Raw genomic sequence first — 25,810 nt, 5'->3', positions numbered from 1 at the left:
GTTAGGAATGAGGGCCAAGGGCAGAAGAGATGACTTGTAGCCAAGATCTCCCATTGCTCTTGCAGAGGAACCTAGGTTTGGTTCTCAGCATCCACATGGTAGCTCACAGCCATCTGGAATATGTATGTACGTACATACATACATGCAAGCAAAACACTCATACAAACAAAATAAATAAATCTTTAAAAAGTGAGAAGAAAAAATATAAACTGTTTCCCTCCTCTCTCAGTTAACACCACACACATACACAAACATACAAACATACACACATACATAAATACATACACATGCACAAACATACAAATATATACACACAAACACATACACATGCACATACACAAACATACACACACACACACCGACCTCTAGCCTCTGACATCCCTCCACTTTCACAAAAATCTATACCCAGAGGCCCCAGTTCCAGACACTTGGGGTTAGGGGTGAGGTCAAGGATGAAAGATGCTTCACATTTAAAAACAAACAAACAAAAAAGTCAATTTGGGTCTTCTAAACATAAGAAAACAACTTTTCAAAAATGTTCCAGAAAAATCTCAATAAAACAAAGAAAAAAAGATGGCTTTCAGATTTGGGATTTTTTTTCCCCCCTCAGAAACATTAGAGGATTGTTTTCCTTTGAGGTTTGGGATGGAATCAGGAAGAGAGGAAGTCTGTTCCTAGGAATAGAAATCCACTGTCTCCCAGTCACCTCTGCGTGAGAGCACAGGGCTTGCATGGTACATTCAGTGAGGGCGTTTAGGGGAAACACCCTGAACCTCGTCCTCTTTGACCTGGCCCAGAGGATGACCTTGCTCACTGGGAAAAAATGTTTCCCTGGGGAGAGTGAGTGTCCACTTCCTCTGGCTGTGTCCACTGTGGGGACTCCAGTTCCTGACCTCTGGCTCCTTGTCGTGTCTGTTTTCCACTGCAGAGAATGTGGGGGGACATCAGGGCAGAAAGCAGTGGGCAGGGTGTGAGGGATGGAGCCCAGGACCTTTGGGGAAACCAGTGATGGAGACTACCTGTGACCCAGGCAGGACAGCCACCTCAGAGAGCTCCATTTGGGGACAGTTTGCAGGACCTTCTGGGATGCACACCCATGCCCTAGTTTGCTTTTCAGTCCCTGAGGCACACTGGGTGCTTGTACCCACCTTCCCCCGAAAGCCACTGCCAGGAGGGTCTTAGCAGCTGCCGGAACCCTTAGTTTACAGTTGACAGACACTAGACCCAAGCAAACCCATAGCACAACACAGACCTGGAACCCCGACTACCGTGTCCGAAGTCTCACCACTGAACCATCCAATGCTTGGTGAGAACTTCCCCGTCTGACCCTCATCACTCTGGTGAGAATAATCAGAGTAACCATAAGCCTCAAAGACCTGTTGTTGTGAGACAGGGTCTCATGTAGCCCAGGCTGCCCTCAACTTCGATATGTAGGAAGACATTGAACGTCTCGTGCCCCTGCCTCCACCTTCTGAATGCTGGGATTGCAGGTATTGAGGATGGAAGTGAAGGCCCCAAGCATCTTACCAAAAAGCCCAGCCCTGCAGAGTGCTGCTCTGAGATAGAGCTGATGTCATCTATACCTGGTTCTTAGAATATATATCATCATATATCATCAGTGCTTAGTGAAATTGTACTATCAGGGCCTTCCCAGGGTGAACACGCTTACCCCTTTCTCCAGGACACAGGCCACTCCTGACTTCATGGGCTTAGGGATGGCAAATGGTAGTTTTGAGACTAATTTTTCTAAAGGGACAGCTACATGAGTTCAGCAAAGACCCAGGCACAGAGGGGCTCCTAGGAAGTTGTGTGGTCCCTGAGGGGCTTCTAGAAGGAAGGGCTGACTAGGTGTTTCATGACGGATAAGGAGTTAGCCAGGTGACTGAGGTGGGGAGGAGGTACAGAAAGTTGGGTACAGAATCTGGGAATGAGACTGTATGATTACCCTAGAGCTGGCCAAAGAAGGTTTTACAGAGTGAGGCAGGTGACAGAGGAAGACTGGGCTCCTGCAGGTAGCCAACACAGCTCTGTCACAGGTCTACAAAAGTCTTTGTGGTCCCTTAAGACTGCCAAACTGCCTGCGCCTAGTGTTCAGCTGGTCCATTGGCTCTCTCATCTCTGAACCTCAGTTTCCTATCTACCACTAAAGTAGACGAGCCCAACATGAACTCCCAGGGCTGCCATCCCTCTTCCCAAAAAAACAGCCTGGTTTCGAGGGTGTTTCCCTTCGAGCCTGCATCCTGCAGGGTCCCCGGAACAACCCTCTGTCTTCTTCTGTCTTCTCTATGAACCCTGGGTCACTCCCAGCCTATGTCAAAAGTTTGGTTGTTGTTGTGATGGAGCCCCCCAGCATTGCTGTTTCCAGCTCTGAGGACATCTTCAACCTTAGGGGGCCAGTCCCACCCCTGGGAGGAAATTCGGGTGGGAAATGAGGGGGCGGAGACCAACCCCCAAAGAAAAATACAGAAAAGGTCAGGCATGCTACCCTGGCCCTGGTCACGTTGCTGGACTCCAGCACGTGGAGGCTGAATGGAATTGAATCCAGGATCTGTTGAGAAGGAAACAGAACTGGACAACAGGAAGGGGCCCGCTGGGCTGTTTGCATGGAGGACATTGCCACCTAGTGGTCATTCCTTCCTGAGCCCAGAGTCAACAACACTCCTAGGACGGGAAGCCAGGTCAAGCCATCTTAGCTCAGAGTCATTCAGCCTCCTTTCCCTCCTCCTAGGTCATGGACAGTTCAATGCCTCTGATTGGGGAGCATGCGGAAGAGGACAAGCATTTAATGGCCGACCTTGTTGTCTCCAAGATGAGCCAAGTCCTGGTGCCAGGGGGCACGGTGCCCTCACCCCTGAGACCTTGGGTAAGGTTCTCTGGAGAACAAAGGAGGTTATGGAATGAAAAACCCCCAGGGTTGATTGGAGATAACCCCAGGAAGGCATCATGGGGGAGAATGGGATGAGGACAGAGGAGTGCAGGGTCCCCTTTTCACCTCCTATGCCCTGGAAAGAAAACTCCAGTTCCGTGAGCCTTTGCCCATACCGTTGACAGTGTTCATCTCTGTGTCTCCATCTTGGGCCTGAGCTTGGATGTGTGCCACTGTGTATGCAAGAATGCCTGTACACATACGTCCTGTGTTCTCAGGGCACAAGTCCATAAAGACTATTGTGTCTCTTGCTTCTCCATCCCCCAACCCAGCAAGCTCCTACCCCTCCCCTGCATAGGCCCCACCGGGGACTACCAAACCATTCATCACAGAATTTACCAGCTTGCCAGCTTTCTGGAAAAGCTAGTTTCAAATCCTCCCCCAACCCCAATCCCTCTTTATCCCATAGAAACTCATCCCTTTATAAACACAGGAGTAGTAGTTAAACTCAAGGGGCTACTAGGAGGTCAGGGGTGTATACAGCATCCTCCATGGCTATGCTGAAAATCTATACACTGAAGAATCATACATCGTGTGTTTTGACATCAGTGATTATTTTTAAAAAAAACTGTTTAAGGCCTCGACTCCCACCCAGACATTCTGTGGTCACAGGCTTCCTTTCTCTTCTCTTGCTCTAGGGTCCACAGACTAAACTTGCAAAATCTCCAGGGCAAGGCCAGTTGGGACCTCAGCTAGGACAGCCCCAGCCAAGGCCGCCTCCCCAAGGTAAGACTCAGGAAGCCACTGAGAAACATTCTATCAGTGTGGATGTCGAAATGCCAGGCAGAACACTAGAGAGGGGGCTCGGCAGGTAAGAACACTTGCTGTGCAGATGTCAGGGCCTAAGTTCAAATCCCAAGCACTCGGGGAAATCAGCTAGGCACAGCCAAACACGCCCGTAGCTCCAGCACTAGGGGAAGGGAGGAACAGGCAGCTCTTGGTAGCTTGTTCACCAGGTTAGTCTGGCGAAAATGGCAGGCTTCAAGTTCAATAACAGATGCTGTCTAAAGCAGTGGTTCTCAGCCTGTAGGTCATGGCCCCCAAGGGGGTCGCATACCAGATATCCTGCATATCAGCTATATACGTTACAGTGCATAACAGCAGAAAAATTACAGTTATGAAGCAGCAATGAAATCATTTTATGGGGAGGGGGGGCGCCACCACAACATGAGGAACTGTATTAAAGGATCTCAGCGTTAGGAAGGTTGAGAACCACTGGTCTACGGGGTGTAATCTAGGAAGCAATAGAGGAAGACACTCAAGGTCCTCTGACTCTGCTTGCACATCCAAGGGTGTGTGCTGATGCACAGAGTAATTAAATAATAATTGAACCAATAAAAATGCGTTGCTGGAGACCATCCAGAGCAGTGGCCCTCAGCCTTTCTAATGCTACGGATTTAATACAGTTCCTCATGTTGTCATGACCCCCCAACCATAAAACTATTTTCGTTGCTACCTCATAATTGTACTTTTGCTACTGTTATGAATCATAATATAAATTATCTGTGGTTTTTGACGGTCTTAGGCGACCCTGGTGAAAGGGTTACTCATAACCCCAAGGGGTCACAGCTGGTCTAGACAGTCCATCCTGACACTTTATCTTCTAGCTTTGAATACTCCCTCCGTCTGCAGGATGAGGGAGCTAGGAGGGCTGCTGTCCCCTTAAGGTCAGGAAGGAGTTAGAAAGAGCGAACAGCAGGACTGTCGGTACTTAATGTGCCGGGCCCTGTGCTAGGGCCGTTCGTTCCTTTCTGTGCTCATTTCTATCCGCCCAGCCACTTTGCAGAGGAAGCCTCAGTGTCTCCCTTTTCCCAAGTAGGAAATTGAAGCTTTGCCCAGGAAGGCACAGTGAGAAGATGGCAGCTTTACAGGCCTGGACTTTCAAACCTTCTGGGAAATGTTATTTGTAGCCACTAAGTGGTGCCTGAGCATACATTTACGAGCCAACCAGCCAGAGTGAGAAAGAGAAAAGGAAGATTATACCCACAGCTGCTGACATTTTCCTCAAAGCCGCGGCTTGTGAGAGGGTGAATCCCGGCTGGATAACAAGAGGAGGAAGGATTGTGAGAATAGCTAAAGATTTACCGGAGGGAGGTCAGGTGTAAGGGTTTCCCACGCACGGGCTCAAGTGTGACCCTTGTAGGAGATCCGTGTGCTCAGCCTGGCTGCTCTGGGCCAGCTTGGGTTTCAGAGCAGTTTGGCATGGAGATTCCCTTCTCTCTCAATCTTGACAGAAGGCATTTCCATCCTGTCCTGGACTTTCGAATTGTCTCTATTAGAGATTCATTGCTACTGGGGAGCAGTGGGCCTTGGGCAGCAGATGGTCTCCTCTTCCACAGCTCTAGATGAAAGAGACCCCTCCTCTTCCCCTCCTGCCTCCCTTTCAGCCCTCTCTCTCCTTCCTTACTTTCCCCATTACTTCCTGTACTTAACATAACCCTCCCGATGAGCTTACTTTCTCATACAAATGCCTTTGAAATTGACTACCCTCCAATATACTCCAAATCAAAATTATATTTTACTGTGGACTAAAAGTTATCGTGTTTGTCAAAATACCAGTTAGGTGGCATTTTAATCATCAGTATCTGTGGTCAAGTAGTCTTCTATTTGATGAGTTCCAGCACAAAAGAAACTGAGACAGGAGGATTGCTGTGAGTTTCAGGCTATTAAGTGAGTTCAATGCTAGGCCAGCCTGGACTATAGTGTGAGATCCTGTCTCAAAAGAGGCTGGGGAGACAGCTCAGTGGGTAAGTGCGTGCCTTCCGAGCATGAGGACATGGCTCTGAACTCTGGTACCCGCATAAAAAATAAATAAATAAAATAAAATAAAACCTGAGTGTGACAGAGTAATCCTAGAGATGGAGAGATGGAGACAGAGGGAATCTCTGAGACTAGTTTGTCAGTGAAACTACTTGGAGAGTTTTGCCAGTGTCTAAAAATAACAATCAGAATCACATTATTAATTTGTTTTGAACTCATTTTCAAGTTTTCTTTTAATAAATTTTACCTTTTTAGGGTCAATTCTGTGCATAGGAAACTATATGTATGTATACATATATATATAGTATATGCTCAAATAAAAAATACTAAGTTGTTTGCTTTGCCAAAAAGCTGTAAGAAAACAACCAAGTATCTCCCGATGGATCCCAGTGGTAAAGTAGAAACACATGAAATACTCAATGAGTTATTGAACAAGGACACAGACTTTCCAAGATAGCATCAACCAGGGTTGGGGGTGGAGGGCTTAAGATAAAAGGAGAAATCAGATGTTTTGTTTGATCTGCACTGGGTGGAGAAAACAAAAAAGCATACAAAAAATTGTGACACTTTTACTTAAAGCCTGGATTTTATCTTAAGCCTCCCACCCCCACTCCTGGTCAATCTTGAGCCTCTCTGGAAAGCTCCCAACTGTGTTCCTACCCAGCATCCCCTGGTGGTTAGTAAGGGCTGCCTCAGGCTTCCCTCTTCCCTCCCTCCCTTCCAGAGACAAGAGTCCATCGGTATTTTCCTTATGTTTTCTCCCTTTAGAAAGAGAGCGAGATCTATGTCTTATACCAAGAGGGAATTAATTTTGGTGTCTCAGATAGTGTCCCGCTCTAAACAGAGTAGATGAAACTCGCTGTATAGCCAAGGCTAGCCTCAAACTTGGCACGGTCCTCCTGCCAAAACCTCCTGAGTCACTACACTTGACTCCGTATCTTCCTGCTTACCTCTTCCTTTTCATATAAGGACTCCGTACCCACTGCATCAAAACCTCACCCTATGACCTTTAGCCTTCATTACCTCGTTAAAGTCCCTCTCTCCAGATCCAGCCACATTGAGGGCTAGTGCATCAACATTTGCACTTAAGAAAGCATATTTCTGTCTATAACACCACGCCAAATCCCTAACCTGTTACAGTTGCCCCCACAAACCCATCCATACGTTGGCGTGTGAGACCTGCCTGTTCCAATGTGCATCTTTCCAGTGTTTCTTTATTACATTGCTCTATACATTAGTGCGCAATGAGAAACAAACACACACGACCTTATAAATGGCTTTTTCTCCTTCCGTGTAGTGGTGTGCGTGTGGCACATACTGTCAAGAGGTCGGTTAATGGTACCCTGACACAGCACATGACAATCAGCCCATACTCCACCATATAGATGCTTTCTTGTGGGTATTTTTGTTCTGGCACAGGGTCTTAGGTACCCCATGCTGGCCTTGAATTCTCTACATCATCAAGGATGACTTTGAACTCCTGATCTTCTTGCCTCTGCCTCCTGACTACTGGAGTTACAGGCAGGCACCACCATGCCTAACCATGCTGGGAATCAATTATAGGGCTTTGTGTATGCTAGACCAGCAAGCTACCAAGTGAACTATGTCATATAGCTGTTTCTTGATATTCCTAACCACCTCCCTGAGATCTAGCATCTATGTTGTTTTCAGTTATGAAAAACATGTCTACAAAAACATGTGTGTTAAGCGCACAGCTACATTTATTCCCAAAACAAATTAAAATTTAACTCTTTCTTTGGCTTCTAGGGGGCCCTCGTCAAGCTCAGTCTCCCCAGCCTCCCAGATCTAGAAGTCCATCCCAACAGAGGCTTTCCCCACAAGGCCAGCAGCCTGTGAGCCCTCAGTCAGGATCTCCACAGCAGCAGAGGTCACCAGGCTCTCCGCAGTTATCCCGGGCATCTGGGGGCACGTCTCCAAACCAGGCCTCCAAGCCATATCCCCGGCCACCTGTGCAAGGCCGCAGCACCTCCCAGCAGGGTGAAGAGCCCCAAAAGTCAGCACCACCTCACCCCCACCTCAAGTAAGTATCTGAGAGTCTGAATGGATGTCGAGGAGAGTTAGAGTATATCCAAAGATGAGCTGATTCAGGATCAGGAACAAAGAACCTACCACAGCCTGGCCGAGAATCCAAGGTCCAAAAGTGGACCTATAGGGTGGCATTTGTGTAGCAGGGACGCAGTTTGAGAGTACAGATTAGGCTCCACCACGTCCTCATGATCCCTGTATCGGCCACCATTTGCTGCGTAACAAACAAATGTCAATTTATGTAGCTGAAAAAAAATCATTTTCCTGTTATTCTAGTTTCCTGTTGCTGTGATAACACACTCTGACAAAAAAAAAAAAACAATTTTAGAGGAGCTGGACAAGTATCTCAGTAGTTAAGAGCGCTCAATCAGAGGACCAGGGTTCAGTTCCCAGCACCCACATGGAGGCTAATAACCATCTGTAACTATTTCCAGAAGATCCAACACCCTCTTCTGGCCTCTATGGGTTCCACATGCATGTCATGCACAGAGAAACATGCAGGCAAAGCACCCATGCACATAAAATACAAATAGAAATCTTGAATTTTTTTTCTAAACAACTTTGGAGACGAAAGGATTTGTTTCAGCTTCCAGGTCAGTTCATCACTGAGAGAAATCAGGAAATGAACCCAGACTGGAACTTGAAGTAGAAGCTATGGGAAAATGCTGTCATCTGACTTGCTCACTGACTCCTGCTTAGCTAGTTTTCTCACATAGCCCAAAGCCACCTGTCCAGGGAATGGCACTACTTACGGTGGCTGGGCCTTCCTATATCAATTAACAATCAATGCAATACTCATGTTCAGGACCTATCTGGAAAATCCCTCAGCTGAGACAGGGGATCTAGAACAGGGACTACCTGGTTTCTCAGCTAACGCTGGGACCTCTGAGAATAACTAGAACCTGGTATGGCCCACTATGGCTGACAAATTAGAGAGCAGCCTGGGATGGGGGAAAGAATGGAAGCTGTAAGTGCTCCCTACTTCTTGCTGGAAGGTCTATCCAAGCCGTACTTGCCTCTGGAAACCCCGATTTCTAGACCTAAGAAAATGAATGTGATACCCCCTGCCACCTTGCAAATTCTAGGCTAGCGTCCTATACACACTGTGATGCCTGATTTCAGGTCTCAACATCCTTTGATGACTTTACAGCTGGCTCCAGACTCATTCCCTTGAGAGTCCCAGCCATGACCATCCCCAAACTCTTGCTTTCTGTTTCAGCAAATCTCAGTCCCTGACTAACAGCCTCAGTACGTCAGATGCTTCCCATCGAGGGACCCCAAGTGAAGACGAGGCCAAGGCTGAGACCATCCGCAACCTGAGGAAGTCCTTTGCCAGCCTCTTCTCCGACTAGCCTCCTCCTCGGGCTGAAGAGCAGGAGGGCAGGAAGACTCGATGACTGGAGACTTTCTCTGGCTCCCTCCTTCTCAGCCTCGGTTCCTGGTGGAAACACACTTCCTAGATGCCTCTGACCCAGGAACTGATGATCTACGCGCATTCCCACCTCCTTGACCGTGACGTTCCAATGCCACCTGACTGAGCAGTAGTAGCCTTGAGGGCCACTGGGCTCCTCAGGGCAGACGTTCTAGACAGATAAGACATCACTACACCCACCGTATGCTTGCTCCCCTGCCGACGGTACCCAGTAAGATGTCTGTGTGGCTTGGTTTTGCATTCTTATTAGTGTTTTGCTTGCCTTTGGGCAGAGGCCCGCTTCGAAGCCTTGACTTACCTCCATCAAAAGCAGACATTGTAGTTGGACCTCAGCAACACAAGAGGCAATACTTTTTAATGGTGTTTTTGCAGACAGAAATAGGGAAGCCCAGCCTAGGAGCCTACTACCCACCCAGAGCAAGCTAGTGCCATCCTTGCTGGGAGTAGGCTAACAAAGGCCCCATCGCAGCTGGACCTCCTAGGGATCTTGATGCCGAAAGAAAGAAGCTAGACCCTATGCAACAAGTGGGGCCTTTCAGAACAGAGTAGAGGGACCCCTACATAATGCTACCCAGGCTTAGAGCCAACAGCAGGAATCCAGAGGAGAAGAGCCTGTGCCCCCTGTGGAGAGGGTCATAGGATTGTGTCTCTTTGACCTCACACAGAATTTGCTTTTCCCTCAAGGTTAGATGGGAACCCAGAGGGAGTGGGTAGCTCCCTGTTGCATGAGAAGACATCGTGAGGGGTTCTATATGGTTCAGCATTCTACCTGCTCTGAACAAGGTGTCAGTAATGTAAATAATGTAAATGCCCCCGCGTTTACGAAAGGTCTGGTGGGTCAACCTTCAGAAACAGTGCGTGTGTTTCTCTTTGTGGAACACAGAACACAGGACACACATTGAAGCCTTTTGGAATCTCTTCCAGAAAAAGTTCCACTCCAACCTGGTCTCGGCCATTATGACTCAGATGGTTGGCTGCAGAGCTAGGCAAAGTGGTCCTGACTCCCCTTCCAGTGCGCATATGCCCCTTCCCCTGCACCAGACTGCTCCCGGATCGCATCACCAAGCACCTGGTGCTTGAAACACTGTAGGTTGCAGCAGAGCAGCAGCATCCTGATCCCGAGACGACCCAGGTTTTAAGAACACAGCCATGCAGATCTGCACAGCGCCCTCAGCCACCTGAGGTGTGTCTTCCCTGCACGCTGCAAGGGAGGGAAGGGTTATTAAAGGGAGCAGTTTCTGGTTATGCTCAAGTTCTGCATAGCCTTGGTGATCATCTAAGGTTTTTCCAGGTCTCCAGGAACACAGAAGCAGCCACTATGGTCTTTGCGGAGTTTTCTGCTTGTTTTCTTGGAACAGAGTTTCATTCAGCAACTCGGGCTGAACGTAGCCCAAGCAAGTCTCAAAATCATGGTGACTCTTCTGCTTTATCAGCCTCCCAAGTGCTGAGATTTCCTGAATGAACCACCACATCCAGCAAGCAATCATCATTTTTCTTTGTCCTCCCAGCCCAGACTGGAGTAGCAAAGACAAGGGTAGAGACCCTCTCCTGCCTTGGCTCACTTAGAACCCTGCATTTCTGCAGAATTGCACCTTCAAGCTGGTTTCCAGAAGGGATCAGCTCAGCATCAAAAGTGGCAGCTTTGGCCCTGGCTGCAGAGATCCATTTGGCCCTCAGGGTCATCCTCTTCCTCCTTGCCTTCTCCTCCCTCATGATCAAGTCAATATCAAGAGCAAGCACGCTGGTTATTTCAGAAGCCCTCCTTGGCCCGTTTCCACATCCTTGGTTTGGAGGAATAAACAGCTGGTGTGATTCTACATCGTGAAGGTCCAGAGACCACTGAGACCTTGGTTTGGAGCTGAAGACTGCAGGGCTTCGCCTAGTTGGAACTGACTAGACTGAGGAGCAAATAGCCTGTGGTGTGAAGTGAGGCATGAATGGCTGGAGGTCTGCACTTCCCAGTACCAACCAAGCCCAACTCTTTTATTCCTAAGTTCAGTGTGTGCAGGACGGTCCCTGGGGCTTGCCTACACCCACCCTGCCCACGTCGCCCTCATTTTGCTCAACTGCTCTTCGATCACAGAATGAGGCTGGCAAAAGCTTCCAGAATTCTTCTCGAGGATGATGGGGATGACCCAGAACGAGGAAAGACAACTTGGCACAACAGTCAGCAGATTCTCCTGTCCCTCACCCACTCCCTGATGAGGGAAGAGGAGGTCTTGAGGCCAGCACTCCCAGCCATGATTTAGGTAGGTTATCCAAAGGAAGAAAAAAAAGGTCAGTCAACGAATCCACAGAATATTGCTGCTGCTTCCTGCTCCTCCTCTGTTCTTATTTAGCTCTTGCATCCTTCTCTAGAACCTCTGGAAAAGGCTAGGTGAGGTAGAAAGGAGGATGGGGCGGAGGTAAGACCAGGGATGTCAAAGATAGTCTGCTAAAGTGAGTTCTAGAGAAGATGATGGATGTTGGCTTTCTGATCGTCTACCCCAGGAGATGTGAGTGCCCTTTTCAGGTCCCCCAGCACCCTCCTCCCTCCTACACACACACACACACACACACACACACACACACACACACACACACACACACACACACGTGCCTGGTTAATGACCAAAATGAACACATTAAGATGTAACATCTTGCCAGGCGGTGGTAGCGCACGCCTTTAATCCCAACACTCCGGAGGCAGAGGCAGGTGGATCTCCGAGTTCGAGGCCAGCCAGACTCTGCAAGTTCCAGGAAAGCTAGGGCTACATAGAAAAACCCTGTCTCAAGAAACAAAAACAAAACAAAAAAACAAAAAGAAAGGAAGGTAAGGGAAGGGAGAAAGAATGGAAAAAGGAAAGGTAACATCTTAAAACCCCATTACCTAATTTCACAGTATTCCCTGATGGCTCGCTTCAGTAAGACTGCTGTTCTATATCAGACCTTGAGAAGCCAGGGCTCACTCATGAGGCCCATGTGGAGGGAATCAGTACAAGAGCCTCACAGAAGTAAGGGGCTTGGGCCCTTTGCTCCTGACAAAGATAGCTGAAGTTGCTCCTATAGAAAGCTCTGCCCCAGCTGGTAATAGTCTAACAGCCTCACACGTGTGTGAGTGTGTTGGCGGGTGACCTTGCATTCTGGAAAAGGGTAAGAGAGATGTACTGCTGGGATAGCATCACGGAGAAGCCATGCTTTAGGCAGGTAAGAACGCAGGGAACACCTGTGGCAGCCGTCGCTCTACAGTAGCCTCACCCGTGTCTCAATAATAAAACACAGCTGCAGGCATGGAGTGGTACCAGGCAGCAAGAAGTTTCTCAAAGTGTCAGCCACGGCCCTGGACAGAACTAGGTGTAAAGGCAGAGGAACCTTTGCTTCAGATAACAGGAGTATGAACGTGTGTAGTGAGAATGCCCAGAACCTACGGCTGGGTCAGCTTCTGGGTGTTCTGGAGGCCAGCTGAGGCTGGGCTGCCGTTCCTAAGCAGGACAGACATGGATATGCTTCAGTTGCCAGCCCTGCTAGGGACCTGCCCCTTTGCTAGACAGAACTAGCAGCTCCATAAATGACCATGTGGCCAAAATGTCCCCACTTTGACTCTGCCCCTAAAAACATCTCAGCATCCAATGGCATCCGTCCAGAATCCCAACTGCAGTAACACAAATGTCTTTCAAAATCTGCATCAGGCCGGACACTCTGATTTTTATCATAAAGCTGGTATGTCTAGCCAGACCCTGGTGTAACACTAGATTGCAGCCAGCACTTCCGAATGATTTCCAACTGGCCTGGGAATGGAGACAGAGGGAAAGGGTATATCCAGGTCCCATGTCGGCCACATCTCCAATGGATTGTTTTCACCCGTAAGCTAGTACATGTTGCTCCCAAAACTTCAGCCTTCAATAATTATGACATTTAGAGGTGCATAAGGGCAAAAGGGGAGAAGTCACTGTAAATAGATTCTGAAAGGTTATATGAATTGGGTTTTACTTTTACAACTTTGACCCAAACAAGAGCATTTTCCCTCCACACTGACTTAAGGAAGCTGAAACACAACAAAGACCCATCCAGTTTACATACAGTGACCAGGGACTTCCAAACACAGCCCCAAAGGACACCTCAAAACAGCCACGGCACGCTTCCGCCAGGCCTGCCTGTCACCAGGACCAGATGACCCCCCCCCAAGACCTCCTGGCTGCTGTATTCACTTCTAGGATGCAGATGACTATTCCTGGAGTATCAAGAGCGGCAGTTCTTCACGCTCGTAAAGAAAAAAAAATCAGCTAAAAACTCCATGTCACGGAGTAGCTGCTGCTCCGGGAATTTCTCCTGTGAATATATATGACATGCCCCAAAGAAGCAAGCTGGCTGAGCACCTGGGATCTGGCACAGGAGCTTGGTGCAGTTCAGTGACAGTTAGGTGTTCAGGACTCTCAAGCGACTCTCCTACAAAGTTAAGAAATCAGTGACATGTACATGACAGATTAAGATTGGAGATTCTTTCTCCCCTCCCGCCATCCCCAAAGACTTCTGCACTGCATCTAGACAGGAAGGGTAACAGATAGAATGAGAGGAAGACACTAGCCCCTGAGGAGCATATTCCTAGGGTACACAACTTCCTGGAGACCAGAGAGTTGCCAAGGTCAGCGTGGGTCACAGGAGGTGGCAGTGGGCATCCAGGACCATACTGCTGGCACTCATGTAGCAAAGGAAAGGAAGTGGCTCTCTACATGAGAGCCGTGTGGCCTGTACCAACCAAACATAGCTCAGCTTTGTAAACAAGTCCTCGGACAGGGTGTACCAGCTCCCAGCCACCTGCCAGTCAATACCTTGTCCTTTGTTATAGCTTAGTGGTTCATTCTGTGTCAACAGAAGTGTGAGTGGCTGCAGGTGAGTCACAGGTGTTGATTAAGCAAGTTTTGCACATACAAGTGGTAGCATTACTGTCACAGGGACCAGCCCATTCACTGTGAGAACCCTTGCACATGTATCTCTAGTTTATCCCAGAGCCACACTGGTAGATACAACTAAGCTGGGTCCTAGACCTTAGCAGCTGATTAAACTGTTTTAATATTTAGAGTTTCATAAGCAGCAGCACTTTGGGATGCAGTGAAAACAAAGGGGAAGGTTGGGCAACAAGCAAGGCTGATTGGTCCATTTGTCAAGCGCAGAGCATAAAGGACACAGAAGCTCTCTTGTGTTCCCACAGAACACAAGCTGAGATTGAAGAAACATGCACACTCAGCCTTCATAATCAGATCTAACTGGTAGACCCAGAGGAAAAAACAAAAACGCCTACTTTTCATTGAGTCTCAAGAAGACTCGAGTTAACACCTCTTACACTCAGCACTTGACTACAGAAATAAGTGTTATAACTCACTTGGGATTCCTAGTAGAGAAAACAAGAAGTCAGCTTGAATTAAGTCTTTAGGGGCTGGAGAGATACAGTTCAGTCAATCAAGTGTTTGCAGTGCAAGCCCAACGACCTGTATTCAACCCATGCTGAAAAGCTGGGTCAACACTGGGGAAGCAGAGACAGGTAGAGCAAGCAGAGTTCCCGCAGACCAAGGGAGGCAAATGTTTACACACATCTTTCCATGACTTGCCCAGCACACTGCAATAACCTCATCCGTGCAAAGTATTGACAGAGCCTTGCCTGTACTAGGGCACAGCAGAGCACCTGCCCAGCTCTTCTCCAAGGCTCAAATCAGCAGAGTAGGAGGAAAACAGACCTGGGAACCAACTCTGAACAGAAGAAGAAAAGGGAGGAGTATCTGGTTCGACTGGTTAAGAATTACAGAGCCATCAAATTAAACAGTGGCCTCGGAAACTGAGAAGGAAGGAAAGAGCTAGAGAATTCAGGATTTTACACAGGGAGTCACGAGTTGGAAAGGGTTCTTGCCCGGACTGAGTTACCAGCCATGCTCAATGGGCATTTTCTGTTTATAGTGGTATGGGGAGGAGAAGCTCCCATTACTAAAAGGAGAACTTAGAGGCCAAGAAAGATGGAAGGCTACTACAAGCCAACGCACTGGAGCGGCACCATTCTCAAGCACTCGCGAGAGGCTTCTGGGCTGTCCTGCTCCCGTTACAATGCATGGAGATGACATCACAAAGCCACAGAGCGAAGAACCCGCTGCCAAGTCAGGATCCCACCCATTATGTTATCAGCAATACACAAAAGCTCACAGTCTAAAGACAAGGGTGCAAGATTTCCTAAGCTTCTAAATATAAAATCAGCTGCCAGTCAAGAGAAAATGCTTTGAGGACTCCTTAATAAGAATTTTTGAGAGGTGCCTACGTTTAGATTGAGAGCACTCTTTCAGCATCTTAAACTCAAACTTGCAACATCTGCCAGTCAAGTTGAGTGAGGGTGGACCGGCACCATCAGGGGCTCCCGGGCCTATCTGGAAACGGCTGTGTTCTGAAAACTTGTATTTGGTGCTCTGGTCTTCCGTTTCCCACGCCACGCGTGCACACACACTACATGGGGCAACAACGTCCAGCTACAAAGACATGTTTTGAGGTGGAATCTTCATGGTGACCCTTTCAACCATACCCAAATGAAGCCTATGGTATTCGGTGGGCATTAAGAAGACTGTCCTATAGAACACAGAAACCTAAGCAGCCCAGGATCCTCTTCTTCATTAAAGATCACGTAGCTTATAGAAATATCAGACTGAATTTTCTTCACTGTGATGCAAAGACTCGAAACACATGGGTAGCAAAGTCTCACTTGAACACAGGACTAATATTCCTGCAGCATACATTCTAAGCCATTTCCTAATATGCAAAACAGGTTTTTAAAATCAGAAGACAGTGGGTGGCACTACTCCTATTTCCTGCAGATGCTAATGGCATTTTATTCCTGTGCAGCAGTTCGATTTCAATTTGTCACTATAGCATGTTCCTATAGTTATTTGTGAAAGTCATTTGTGTTTGGGCCTTTTCTTGTAGAATAAATAAATGTTGAATTTTTGAGTATGTCAAGTCTTAAAAGCACAATATTCTTCCGGTAAAAGTGCCTGCAGAACTCTGCTGTCAAGACCCAGGATCTCAGATACCAGACACAACAGGGAAATTTGGGAACAAGTCTGTACCAACCCAGTGGCCTTCAGAGCTTTAGAAGTTCCTCACCGAATCCAGAAAAGCTGCTCAAAAAGAAATGGTAGTTCAAGCAAACTAGTTCAGCTTTTATTAGGGTGTCACCCGACTGACATCTCTGCAAAACGAAGATACCACCTGTAAAAAGGCACCTCCTCACACTCAGAAGCACCCCGATAATTTTCAAATATAAAAGTTAGCATGAATAAGGCTTGACTACTAAATGTATCTTTAACAAAAGTCAAGACCACCGTATAATTTTTACTTTTATTAATCTAACACAGAATATAATCAGTACCACAAGCTCCATCCCAGAGGTGATTCCAGAGCAGGGACCAGCAGTCAATCTTCCCAAAGTCACCCCGGCTCTGAGTAACCTTGTCCTTGGTGCCACCAGAAACTGACAGCCAAGGTCACTGGCCAAGGAAACAGCACATGTGGTTTCAACAAAGCCTCCAAATTGGTCACATGAATGGTAGCCGGCTGTCAGCCGGTCGACCCCTGCTGGGTCTGAAGGGAAATCTGTTGTTGGGGCCACCTCTTCCTGGGAAGAGGGGGTCAGGTCCTGGAAGTGGGCCAACAGGATCAAATCGTGGTCTGAGTGGCTGAAATGGGTTAGGTATCTCCCCTGGCCTTGGGATGAGTGAGCCGGCAGGGTCCCCAACACTGGGCAGGATCGGTCTTGTGTCGTATTCACCACCAATGATTCCGGGAGGAAGCAGTGAAGGGGGAAAAGTGACCCTGGGGTAGACAGGAATGGGACAGAATGGGACAGAATGGGAGGACGATGGCAGGAACATTGCGTGCCGCATTCTCTGAGCCTCTTTTCTTTGTATGTGCCTCTTTCTGTACAGCTGTAGAAGAAAGGGAGGGGAGACATGTGAGTGGTCAGCTACTACAGGCGATTTCATGCTTCTCATCCCTAGTGGATTTCAATTTAACATAATAAGAGGATCTGTTAAAGGGCAGGACGCACACTTAAGAACAGTTATGTGTACTCTGCAAGCATCTGAGGACTTTCACTCAATTATTTTCTTTAGTCCTTCATCCCAAATAGTTTTTTTATCACGCCTAGCAATGGTTTTTACAATCGAAATCTGCAGATAAACCTTGTCTCTTAACTGGGCGATGGTGGCGCCCCTTTAATCCCAGCACTCAGGAGGCAGAGGCAGGCTGATCTACGTGAGTTCGAGGCCAGGCTGCTCTATATATAAGAGCTAATTCTAGGACAGGCTCCAAAGCTACAGAGAAACCCTGTCTCGAAAAACAAAAAGCAAAACAAAACAAAAAATACCTTGTCTCTTATTCTTTTCACAATGTACCATGCTATCTAACAGCTTTAGATTTCCTAAACACAACAATGACAGATTTTTTGTTTTGTTTTTCAAGACAGGCTTTTCTCTGTTCCTGGAACTCGCTTTGTAGACCAGGCTGGCCTCAAATTCACAAAGATCCGCCACCTGATTCCTAAGTGCTGGGATTAAAGGCGTTTGCTTCCGCTGCCCAGCCAGAATTATTTTTGTGAAAAAAAAAAAAAGCCTGTTTCCTATTTCAATGAAAAACTATTAAGACTTTTCTTTGTAGTTCCAAGAAAACAAGGACTAAGCCTAAAATTGAAAACATTTTCAGTAGCAATATTTAACAATAAATTTAAATTGATTTCATCACATTAAAAGTGAAAAAAAGACACCTTTCCCTATTAACTCAGTTATTTGAGTCAAAAACGTTAGTCTTCATATTTAAAAATACCTACTTCTTTCCAATCTGTGTCTGGACCTCTGACAGTACCATCTGCAAACCAAAACAAAAGAAAAAGAATTAAAACCACTTCATGCATCCAGTATTACAGTGAACCTGGACTCGCCCACCAAGTGAGGAGGAACAGGAGGCATCTGGACACGTGCACTGCACTCACTAGTGTGCGTCAGTCAGCTGCTCACCACTGCTTTGTACACTGCCCGATGAGTTCGGACAGATGCCTCGGGACACTGCGGACAGCCACTCATTCGTCCATAAGTGTCTTCTGCTGCAGGCTGCAGGCCCATGCAGCTGTGCCAGCTGCCCCTAAGACATGTCTGGAGTACCGGCCCAGCTTGGCAGCCTCTCTTAAGTAAATATATTACAGCCCACATTCATTACTGAAGTCTAACTGACCAGGCCTTCTTCTGTAGTGGGTATATACTTCCTTCCCGCCAGTCTCTACATGGCTTCACTACCAAGAGTGTGACAATAACACACAGAACTGTTTTAAATGTACTTAAAATATATGAATTGAGGGGGAAAAAAATCAGTCAACTTCAAGTCCAATGAGGAGTTCAGGAAAAACCTGCCCATGGCTTCTCTACAACTTATTATCTAGCTTGGAAGTTTAGGAAAGCTCTCTAGCCCAGGAGTTTTCTACCTATGGCAACCATGACCCCTTTGGGGCTGAATGGCCCTTTCATAGGGGTTACCTAAGACCACTGGAAAACACAGATATTTACATTATGATTCATAACAGTAGCCAATTACAGTTATGAAGTAGCAACGAAAATAACTTTATAGTCGGGGGTCACCACAACACAGGCAACTGAGTTAAAGGGTCACAGTGTTAGGAAGGCTGAGAACCATTGCTCTACTCCCATACAATTGCACACCACAGTCAGGAACGAACCACAAACCACCAGCTAAAGTTAAACACACAGGTGAGCGGGCGTCTGCTCCTCTCACGTGACTTCACACCATAGTCAGCTTTCCTTGTCACCTGTTCCATGTAGATCACTGTGTCTTTTAACTACTTGTTTGTCTGATTTTTTCCCTTTTTAAGATGAGGTTTTACTTGGTAACTCAGACCAACTTTGAATTACAGAAACCTTCTTGCCTTTAGCCTCCCACATGCGGGGATTACAGACATGTCCACCATTCCCGGATTATGCACTGCTGGGGATGGAACCCAGGGCCCAGTACATGCTAGGCAAGCACTCCACCTACTGAGCCACATCCCCGGCCCTGTGCTTCCTATTAACTGTGATTTCTTTGGTTACCACACTTGCTGCCTACTGTCGCAAAGGAACACTTCAAGTTTTACTTCTAAGGACTTTAAGCAAAGTCAAATGAAGACTTTAAGATCCAAAAAGAAAAGGAAGGATCTAGTTCACTCACTTCTTAAAGTTCAAGAATCTAAATGACTCTATGACATTCTGTCAGGGGGAGTGGGGGTCTATGCACCAGATTTCCACGGCTAAGGTAGTATGTTAACAACGCATTCATTTTCATTAAAACGCTTTTGACAGAAACCACATAGCAAGTAAATACTACTTGATGTAGCTCACTTCTCTTTTTCTACCTTGGTGGTGGTGTTCCTTGTGAACTGACCCATTAAGTCAACTTCACGACCACCCTACATTCAAAGCAACAGCTTCAAACACAAACAAGTCAGTACTGGCAGAAGAGAAGCTCACAGTCAGGCTCTTTCTGGCCTTGACCTGGAAATCCTGGTGTACAAGATCTAATGTCTCACCACTGCTGCAATGACCATTCAGTCACAAATGTGACCACTACAAACAAAGAGCCAGAACAGCATTCCAAAGGTGAGCAGCTGTGAGCTGACCCTGGTCCTCCAAAGGTGAGCAGCTGTGAGCTGACCCTGGTCCTCCAAAGGTGAGCAGCTGTGAGCTGACCCTGGTCCTCCAAAGGTGAGCAGCTGTGAGCTGACCCTGGTCCTCCAAAGGTGAGCAGCTGTGAGCTGACCCTGGTCCCATAAGGCAGTGTGTAGAAGTGCAGTTTATTCTAAGTCAGAGACTGAAAATGCTCTTTCAGATGGAATAAACCTGTCTTCTATTTTGTATCCTAACATAAATTTACCGGGGCTAAAGGGTTGTATTGCAGAAAATATGAAAAAAAGGAGTAGAGAGAGTATCTGTGGCACAGGCCAACATTAGGAAGCCAGAGCTTCTTCTCTCAAAAGCTACTCCTTTAACAAGCTGTAGATAAACAGAACAGCAGGGGAAAAAACTCTACTTAAAAAGTTTAGCCAGCTGAGTAATACAATGGCAACCACAGTGACAAGGAGCCTTTCTCCCATCAACATGTCGTTATGTAAATCACCTCGAAAATCCCGCAGATACAAACACCGCCACAGCAGAGGGTCGTTTGATGCAATCTGGAGGTCATGACAGACGGCAGACAAAGCCAGGACAGACTGAACATCCAAGAGTCGGAAGATGCGTAGTTTCAGCTCCAGCGGAAGGACGACCAGTCCAAATACATCTGGAAGGTTCAGTACTAGATGGGGAACAGCAGCAACGGGAGTTACTGAGTACAGAACATCTAGGTTTCCCCACATGCTCATCAAAACCTGTCACTGCTCTCTCAGAAGGCGATAGATAGGTCTTGATCATCAGCTTTATCTGAAACTGTACTTTTTTTGTTTTTATTGAGCTCTACATTTTTCTCCACTCCCCTCCCTTCCTCCCGCTCCCCTTCTACCCTCTCCCTCCTGTGACCCCCATCTCTCACCTTGTCGTGTGAAGGCCAGAAGAGGGTACACCAGCTGGTCTTTGAAGAGTCGAGAGAGCTTCTTAAGATCTTTGTACACTTTGGCTGCACTTTCCCCTGGAGTGTTTTTACAAAGTACAAGTCAAAACACAAAACCCTGAAGTGGTGTCAAACAAGATCCAAGTATTAAACATTCAGGAGTAACCCCCCCACAGATATCCTTAGAAGACGAGGAACAGCACACGGCTGACCAGCCCATCTCAGGTGCAAACATTAATAGGTGACGTCACGCAGCTGACCAGCAAATCTCAGTAGAATTAACATAGTGAAAATGGCCATCCTACTAAAAGCAATCTATAGATTCAATGCAATACAAAATCCCAACACGATTATTTACAGACCTTGCAAGAACAATTCTCAACTTCATATGGAAAAACCAAAAACAAGCAAACAACAACAAAAAACCCAAGACAGCTAAAACAATCCTGAACCTTTAATCCCAGCACTCAGGAGGCAGAGGCAGGAGGATCTCTCTGAGTACCAGGCCCCAGCCTGACCTACAGAGCTGGTTCCAGGACAGCTAGGGCTTTGAGACAGAGAAAGACTGTCTCGAAAACAAACAAAAAACCAATCCTGAACAATAAAAGAAGTGGTGGAGGTCTCACTATCCCTTATTTCAAGTTGTACTACAGAGCTATAATAATAAAAACCTCATGGCACTGGCATAAAAACAGAAACACTCATCAATGGAATCTAATTAACGATCACAAGAAGCAAAAAAGTAGAATATACAGAAAGAAACATTAAAAACCCCAGGCAAAACATAAAGAGAAACAGATTAAACTAAGAGCTAACGTGAGGCCAAGCATTCCTAACAAATAATAAGTCTCTGTGTCATGATTTGGTAGCTGGTTGGTTGGTGGCTCAAAGGAAAAAGCCTGTGACAGGGGTCTAAACTTAGGAGCTACAACAAAAGTACTTCACTGAAGTCTATAAACTTTTCCAGAGAAACAAACTTTCTCCCTCCCTTTTGCTTCTTTGTTTCATATTTACCAGATCAAGAACAGGAATCTGAGCTAGACCCCTAGATAAGGTTAGATTTTTAAAAACTTAGTGGTCAGACAATCTACTCCAGTCCTGATTTCCTCTACTACTTAGGTCTTGGCCACTGAAATGACTTAGCCCTCTCAGGAACTATTTCCTTATCTGTAATCTGAGCATAAAGCCTGTGCTGGGGTATGAAATGCTCAGAGCAAGGCTCTCCCTAGGGTGGGGATAAACAGTGCTGAGGAACATGTAAGCTTCTGATCATGATAGAACACACATTTACACACTCGTGACTCTGGCGCACATTCTCAATTCATTCTCGGTAGCGACAAGATCATCCCAATGGTGGCAAAAATTGGTTCTTGGAGAGTACTAATTGAACTCAAGTGTAGAATCGAAAGGGCTACAGTATTTAAGGACGGGGTGTGTGTGTGTGTGTGTGTGTGTGTGTGTGTGTGTGTGTGTGGTACTAAAACTTCACAGGAAAGTGTGACTGCACAGCGGAGGACAAGGGGGCGAGGAGCCCACAGAGGAGCGGCGGTAAAGGAAGTGACAGGCTGACCAGAGACTGGCCTAAAGCCACCATCTTGGTGTGCATCAGCCAGAGCTAAAGAACACGCCGTACTCCTTCCTCCCATCGGCCTCCCAGACTACAGGGATGGTGCGTGCTCAGCACAAAATAGAAAGGAAGATCCATTCATTCCTCTCCACCCACCACTCCTGTTGATCACCTGGTCTCTCAGTTAAGGTTTAACCAGAAACAGTAAACAGAGAAATTGGACCTTTTTGCATCTATTAATAATTTTATGGAATATAGGCAAAGCCATACTTGGAACCACAATTTTAGGAAAAATTCTAATCTCATTAAGAAGTAGCATTTATGTCAAGTTTATAGTAAAAATATTCAAACAGGTTTTTTCCATTATTATTCAATAACGAAGCCACACTGAATTACTTCCGTGAAACAGATCTTCTCTGTATCAGTTACACAACAGCAGAAAGATCTCCAAGGGTTAACACAAGAAACTAGGAGGGAACCTCTAAAGCTACAAATATAGTTTTGTATTCAAAGACCAGAAGAATTATAATAAAGAAACTTGTATTTGTGGTGCTGAGTAGCACCCAGGGCCTTGTATACGCTAGGCAACTGCTCTGCCACTGAGCTACACCCCTAAGCCCTACCCATCTGAATCCTTAGAAGCAACATTGTTTTGGAATTTGCTCTAATCTCATTTAGAAATTGTCATCCTTTTCAACATAATCTTTTGGGCTCTGCGTTTTCAGTGCCTCCCAAAGCTCCCTTCCAAAGGTAAGTCCTGCTTACATCACCTGGTTCCACTCCACACACGTACGATCTTGGCTGCAGCTGCACTGACTTCGCGTTTTTAATCCCACCACTGATTTTTACTGTAGCTGTAAATAAAAGAAAAGATGGTAAAGCAGTCTGTCACTTCCTTTGTAGTGCAGGCCTTCATTTCCTCGCCTCTGTAGACTAAAGACAGACTATTCCACACAGACTGTTCTGAGCACATTCTTCCTCTCTAAGCAAGGTCAGAAGTCTAAACCTGCCATGAAGAAATCAGCATCCCACACCGCCTTCAGAGACTGCAGTGAGCATCTTCACACACAGTTCGCTCAGCACCTCCAACAGTGGCTAACTAGTCATGGACAGGTCTGCAACAGGTCAACAGGAGGCAGGGCAGGCCGGCACAGAAGGCCATTATTTCCAGTGAAGTCACTAAAGCACCATTCATTTCTTCTTAACCCTTGGCAACGGCCAATCCTGCCAGTTTTCACAGCACCGTCGCTGTCTAGACCCAAAGACCAATATTCTTGACATCACCAGAGGGTTCAAGTTCAGTTCTGTGTACAAAGGCGCACTTCATCTCGGCTCATGAAAGAGCTAGTGATGGCCTAGTGCACGTGTGCACCAAGTCAAGCCCAGGATGGAAGGTTTGGAGACACTGCCCCTTTTCAAAGACTTGAGCCTGGATGACCAGTGACTGAGAGAGCCTGCAGGTCACTGATCTGAAAAGAATTAAAGAGTACAACAGCAGAAATTAAGAAATCATCAAAATATTTGGTGAAGAGAGGGGATGAGATGCATCTCATCAGTACCTTTCTATGAAACTGAGGTCAGACTATTTATGTTTGGTAACATCCATCTTCCAAGTTGTGACCCATAAATCAGAAATTAACGCCGCTCTGAGCACAGAATGCACACTACAAGCTCTATAAGCTACCAGCAAAGAGCTGACAGAGACATCACTCGGCCTTCACGCCATCACACTCACATCCTGACAAATGTGCAGGACCACCAGCTGTTAAAGCTGAAATGCTGAGGCACCGAAGAGAAATATCTACTTCTAAAATAAAAAATGCCATGTTAGCTTCCAAAACAAATTTCAGTAGAAAGCTTATTTTCTAACGCAGAACCTCAATAAACAAAACAGGTAAGTTTGCTGTGGGGCAGGGACTCTACCTTAAACCATCTCAGCAAAAGCAAGCAGCTGCAAGACACAGAACACTGCTGACCTGGGGCAGCAGAGCAATACAACCTGTTATACAAACATTACATTCTAAGTAGCCGAAAAGATAACTCAAAAGCTAAACAGTGTTAGCCCGGTGGAGTGGTCCTCACACAATCCTGAAGGAACAGAAGTTGAAGGCCAGTTTGGGCAACCTAAGACCCTATTTCAAAAATATAAAAAATAAAACAAAAATTGAAATATAAGAACATGGTCACCCTGGCGCACGCCTTTAATCCCAGCACTTGGGAGGCAGAGGCAGGCAGATCTCTGTGAGTTCGAGACCAGCCTGGTCTACAAGAGCTAGTTCCAGGACAGGCTCCAAAACCACAGAGAAACCCTGTCTCGAAAAACCAAAAAAAAAAAAAAGAACATGGTCACCCAAATGGATCTCCAATATGTGAGACCTTGAGAACATTCCAGAGACCAGCAGTGGTTAGGAAGGGCCTGTGTGACATCTCAGCTAAAATGAAATCCACCTCACTGAAGAAGAGAGGAAAGCAGAGAGGTTATTTATTCAGGGCACTTTCTGAGGACGGACAGCTAAGTTATGCATATACTAAGGCCTCAAAAATCTCAGTAGCATGTCTGTGTATTGACAGTCACAGAGATGCCAAACTGGATAAACAGGAACCTCAGATCTCATAAACCCAGATCAAGACTTAAATAAAAATAATTCACAGATATGCACAAAAAGCCATCCTTATAGTTTATACACTCATTTCATTCTTATCATCACAGCTCTCACAGAGTGAGGATTCAAGACAAACATTGAAAGGCAGGGCTGGGACTGGGGAGGTGGCTCAGCAGTTAGCTACAGGCACTGACTGTTCTTCCAGAGGAGCCTGGTTCAATTCCCAGCACCCACACAGCAGCTAACAGCCATCTGCAACTCCAGTTCCAGGGAATCTGATGCCCTCTTTTGGCTTCTGAAGGTACTGCCTGCATGTGGTGCAGACGCATGCAGGTCAAACACACACAACAAATAAATGTTTTAAAAGAAAGGGGGCCAGCACAAGAGTAAAGGGTGATGTCCTAAACCAACATCAACCTCACATTTTTAATCCCTCCAGGCACGTCACCAGTGGTAGAGGAGTTAAGTTGTGAATGACCCGTAACTATTTCTTGGCAGTCAGTCACTAATGCGGTTATAAGACATCTAAAAGACACGATGCATGTAATTCATAAGCCAGCAAGCATGACTGCAGGGCTGCATTACCATTTATAATGATGAGGCTTTCCAAAGGCACACAGGTGAGCACAGCAGCTCCCTCCTCACAGAGAGGGTGTGTGTACTGCAGCTTGTACACGCCACTTGACTTCCACTTCTCAGGCATTGATGCTGCTTTGGCTTCAGTGCCCTGAGGAATGAAATGAAAGGAACAATTATTTTAAAAGGTGCTGTACTAAAAAAAACCTAGAAATCAGAAACACCTCTATCTTACCAAGCTTTAGAGCCCCCATGGACCACTGATATGGCTCAGCAGGCACAGTGCTTGCACAGAAGCCTGG

The 25,810-nt window shown here is 46.6% G+C and overlaps 3 protein-coding genes across 4 annotated transcripts in view; 2 read left to right on the top strand and 1 right to left on the bottom strand.

Annotated features, from left to right (window-relative positions):
* The window catches only part of Syn3 (synapsin III), a 391,824-nt gene extending 375,699 nt beyond the window's left edge, over positions 1-16,125 (top strand). The window contains exons 11-15 of one of the 2 annotated variants that reach the window (XR_003377952.1): positions 2,729-2,863; positions 3,565-3,652; positions 7,454-7,727; positions 8,952-11,413; positions 15,093-16,125. Coding sequence is in view for 1 of the 2 variants with exons in the window: in XM_026784484.1 (XP_026640285.1) it covers positions 2,729-2,863; positions 3,565-3,652; positions 7,454-7,727; positions 8,952-9,084 (630 nt within the window). In the remaining variant the exon portion in view is untranslated. Of the gene's footprint in view, positions 1-2,728; positions 2,864-3,564; positions 3,653-7,453; positions 7,728-8,951; positions 11,414-15,092 lie in introns of those variants that run through there. The other variant, XM_026784484.1, reaches the window with a different exon arrangement.
* The window catches only part of Bpifc (BPI fold containing family C), an 81,809-nt gene continuing 67,369 nt past the window's right edge, over positions 11,371-25,810 (top strand). Inside the window, exon 1 of the mRNA XM_026784487.1 lies at positions 11,371-11,413. The gene's annotated coding sequence lies outside the window, so the exon portion shown is untranslated. The remainder of the gene's footprint in view (positions 11,414-25,810) is intronic.
* Fbxo7 (F-box protein 7) overlaps positions 16,506-25,810 on the bottom strand; it is a 17,654-nt gene continuing 8,349 nt past the window's right edge. Inside the window, exons 4-9 of the mRNA XM_005358261.2 lie at positions 25,518-25,659; positions 23,100-23,183; positions 20,745-20,840; positions 20,334-20,510; positions 18,001-18,038; positions 16,506-17,101 (exon numbers count right to left, since the gene is read on the bottom strand). Coding sequence (XP_005358318.1) covers positions 16,712-17,101; positions 18,001-18,038; positions 20,334-20,510; positions 20,745-20,840; positions 23,100-23,183; positions 25,518-25,659 — 927 coding nt within the window. The 3' untranslated portion in view covers positions 16,506-16,711. The remainder of the gene's footprint in view (positions 17,102-18,000; positions 18,039-20,333; positions 20,511-20,744; positions 20,841-23,099; positions 23,184-25,517; positions 25,660-25,810) is intronic.

Source organism: Microtus ochrogaster, chromosome 24, assembly GCF_000317375.1.
Source record: "Microtus ochrogaster isolate Prairie Vole_2 chromosome 24, MicOch1.0, whole genome shotgun sequence".
In the NCBI taxonomy this organism is placed as follows: Eukaryota; Metazoa; Chordata; class Mammalia; order Rodentia; family Cricetidae; genus Microtus; species Microtus ochrogaster.
Note: the sequence above shows the minus strand (reverse complement) of the source record. Positions and strands in the feature narration are given on the sequence as shown.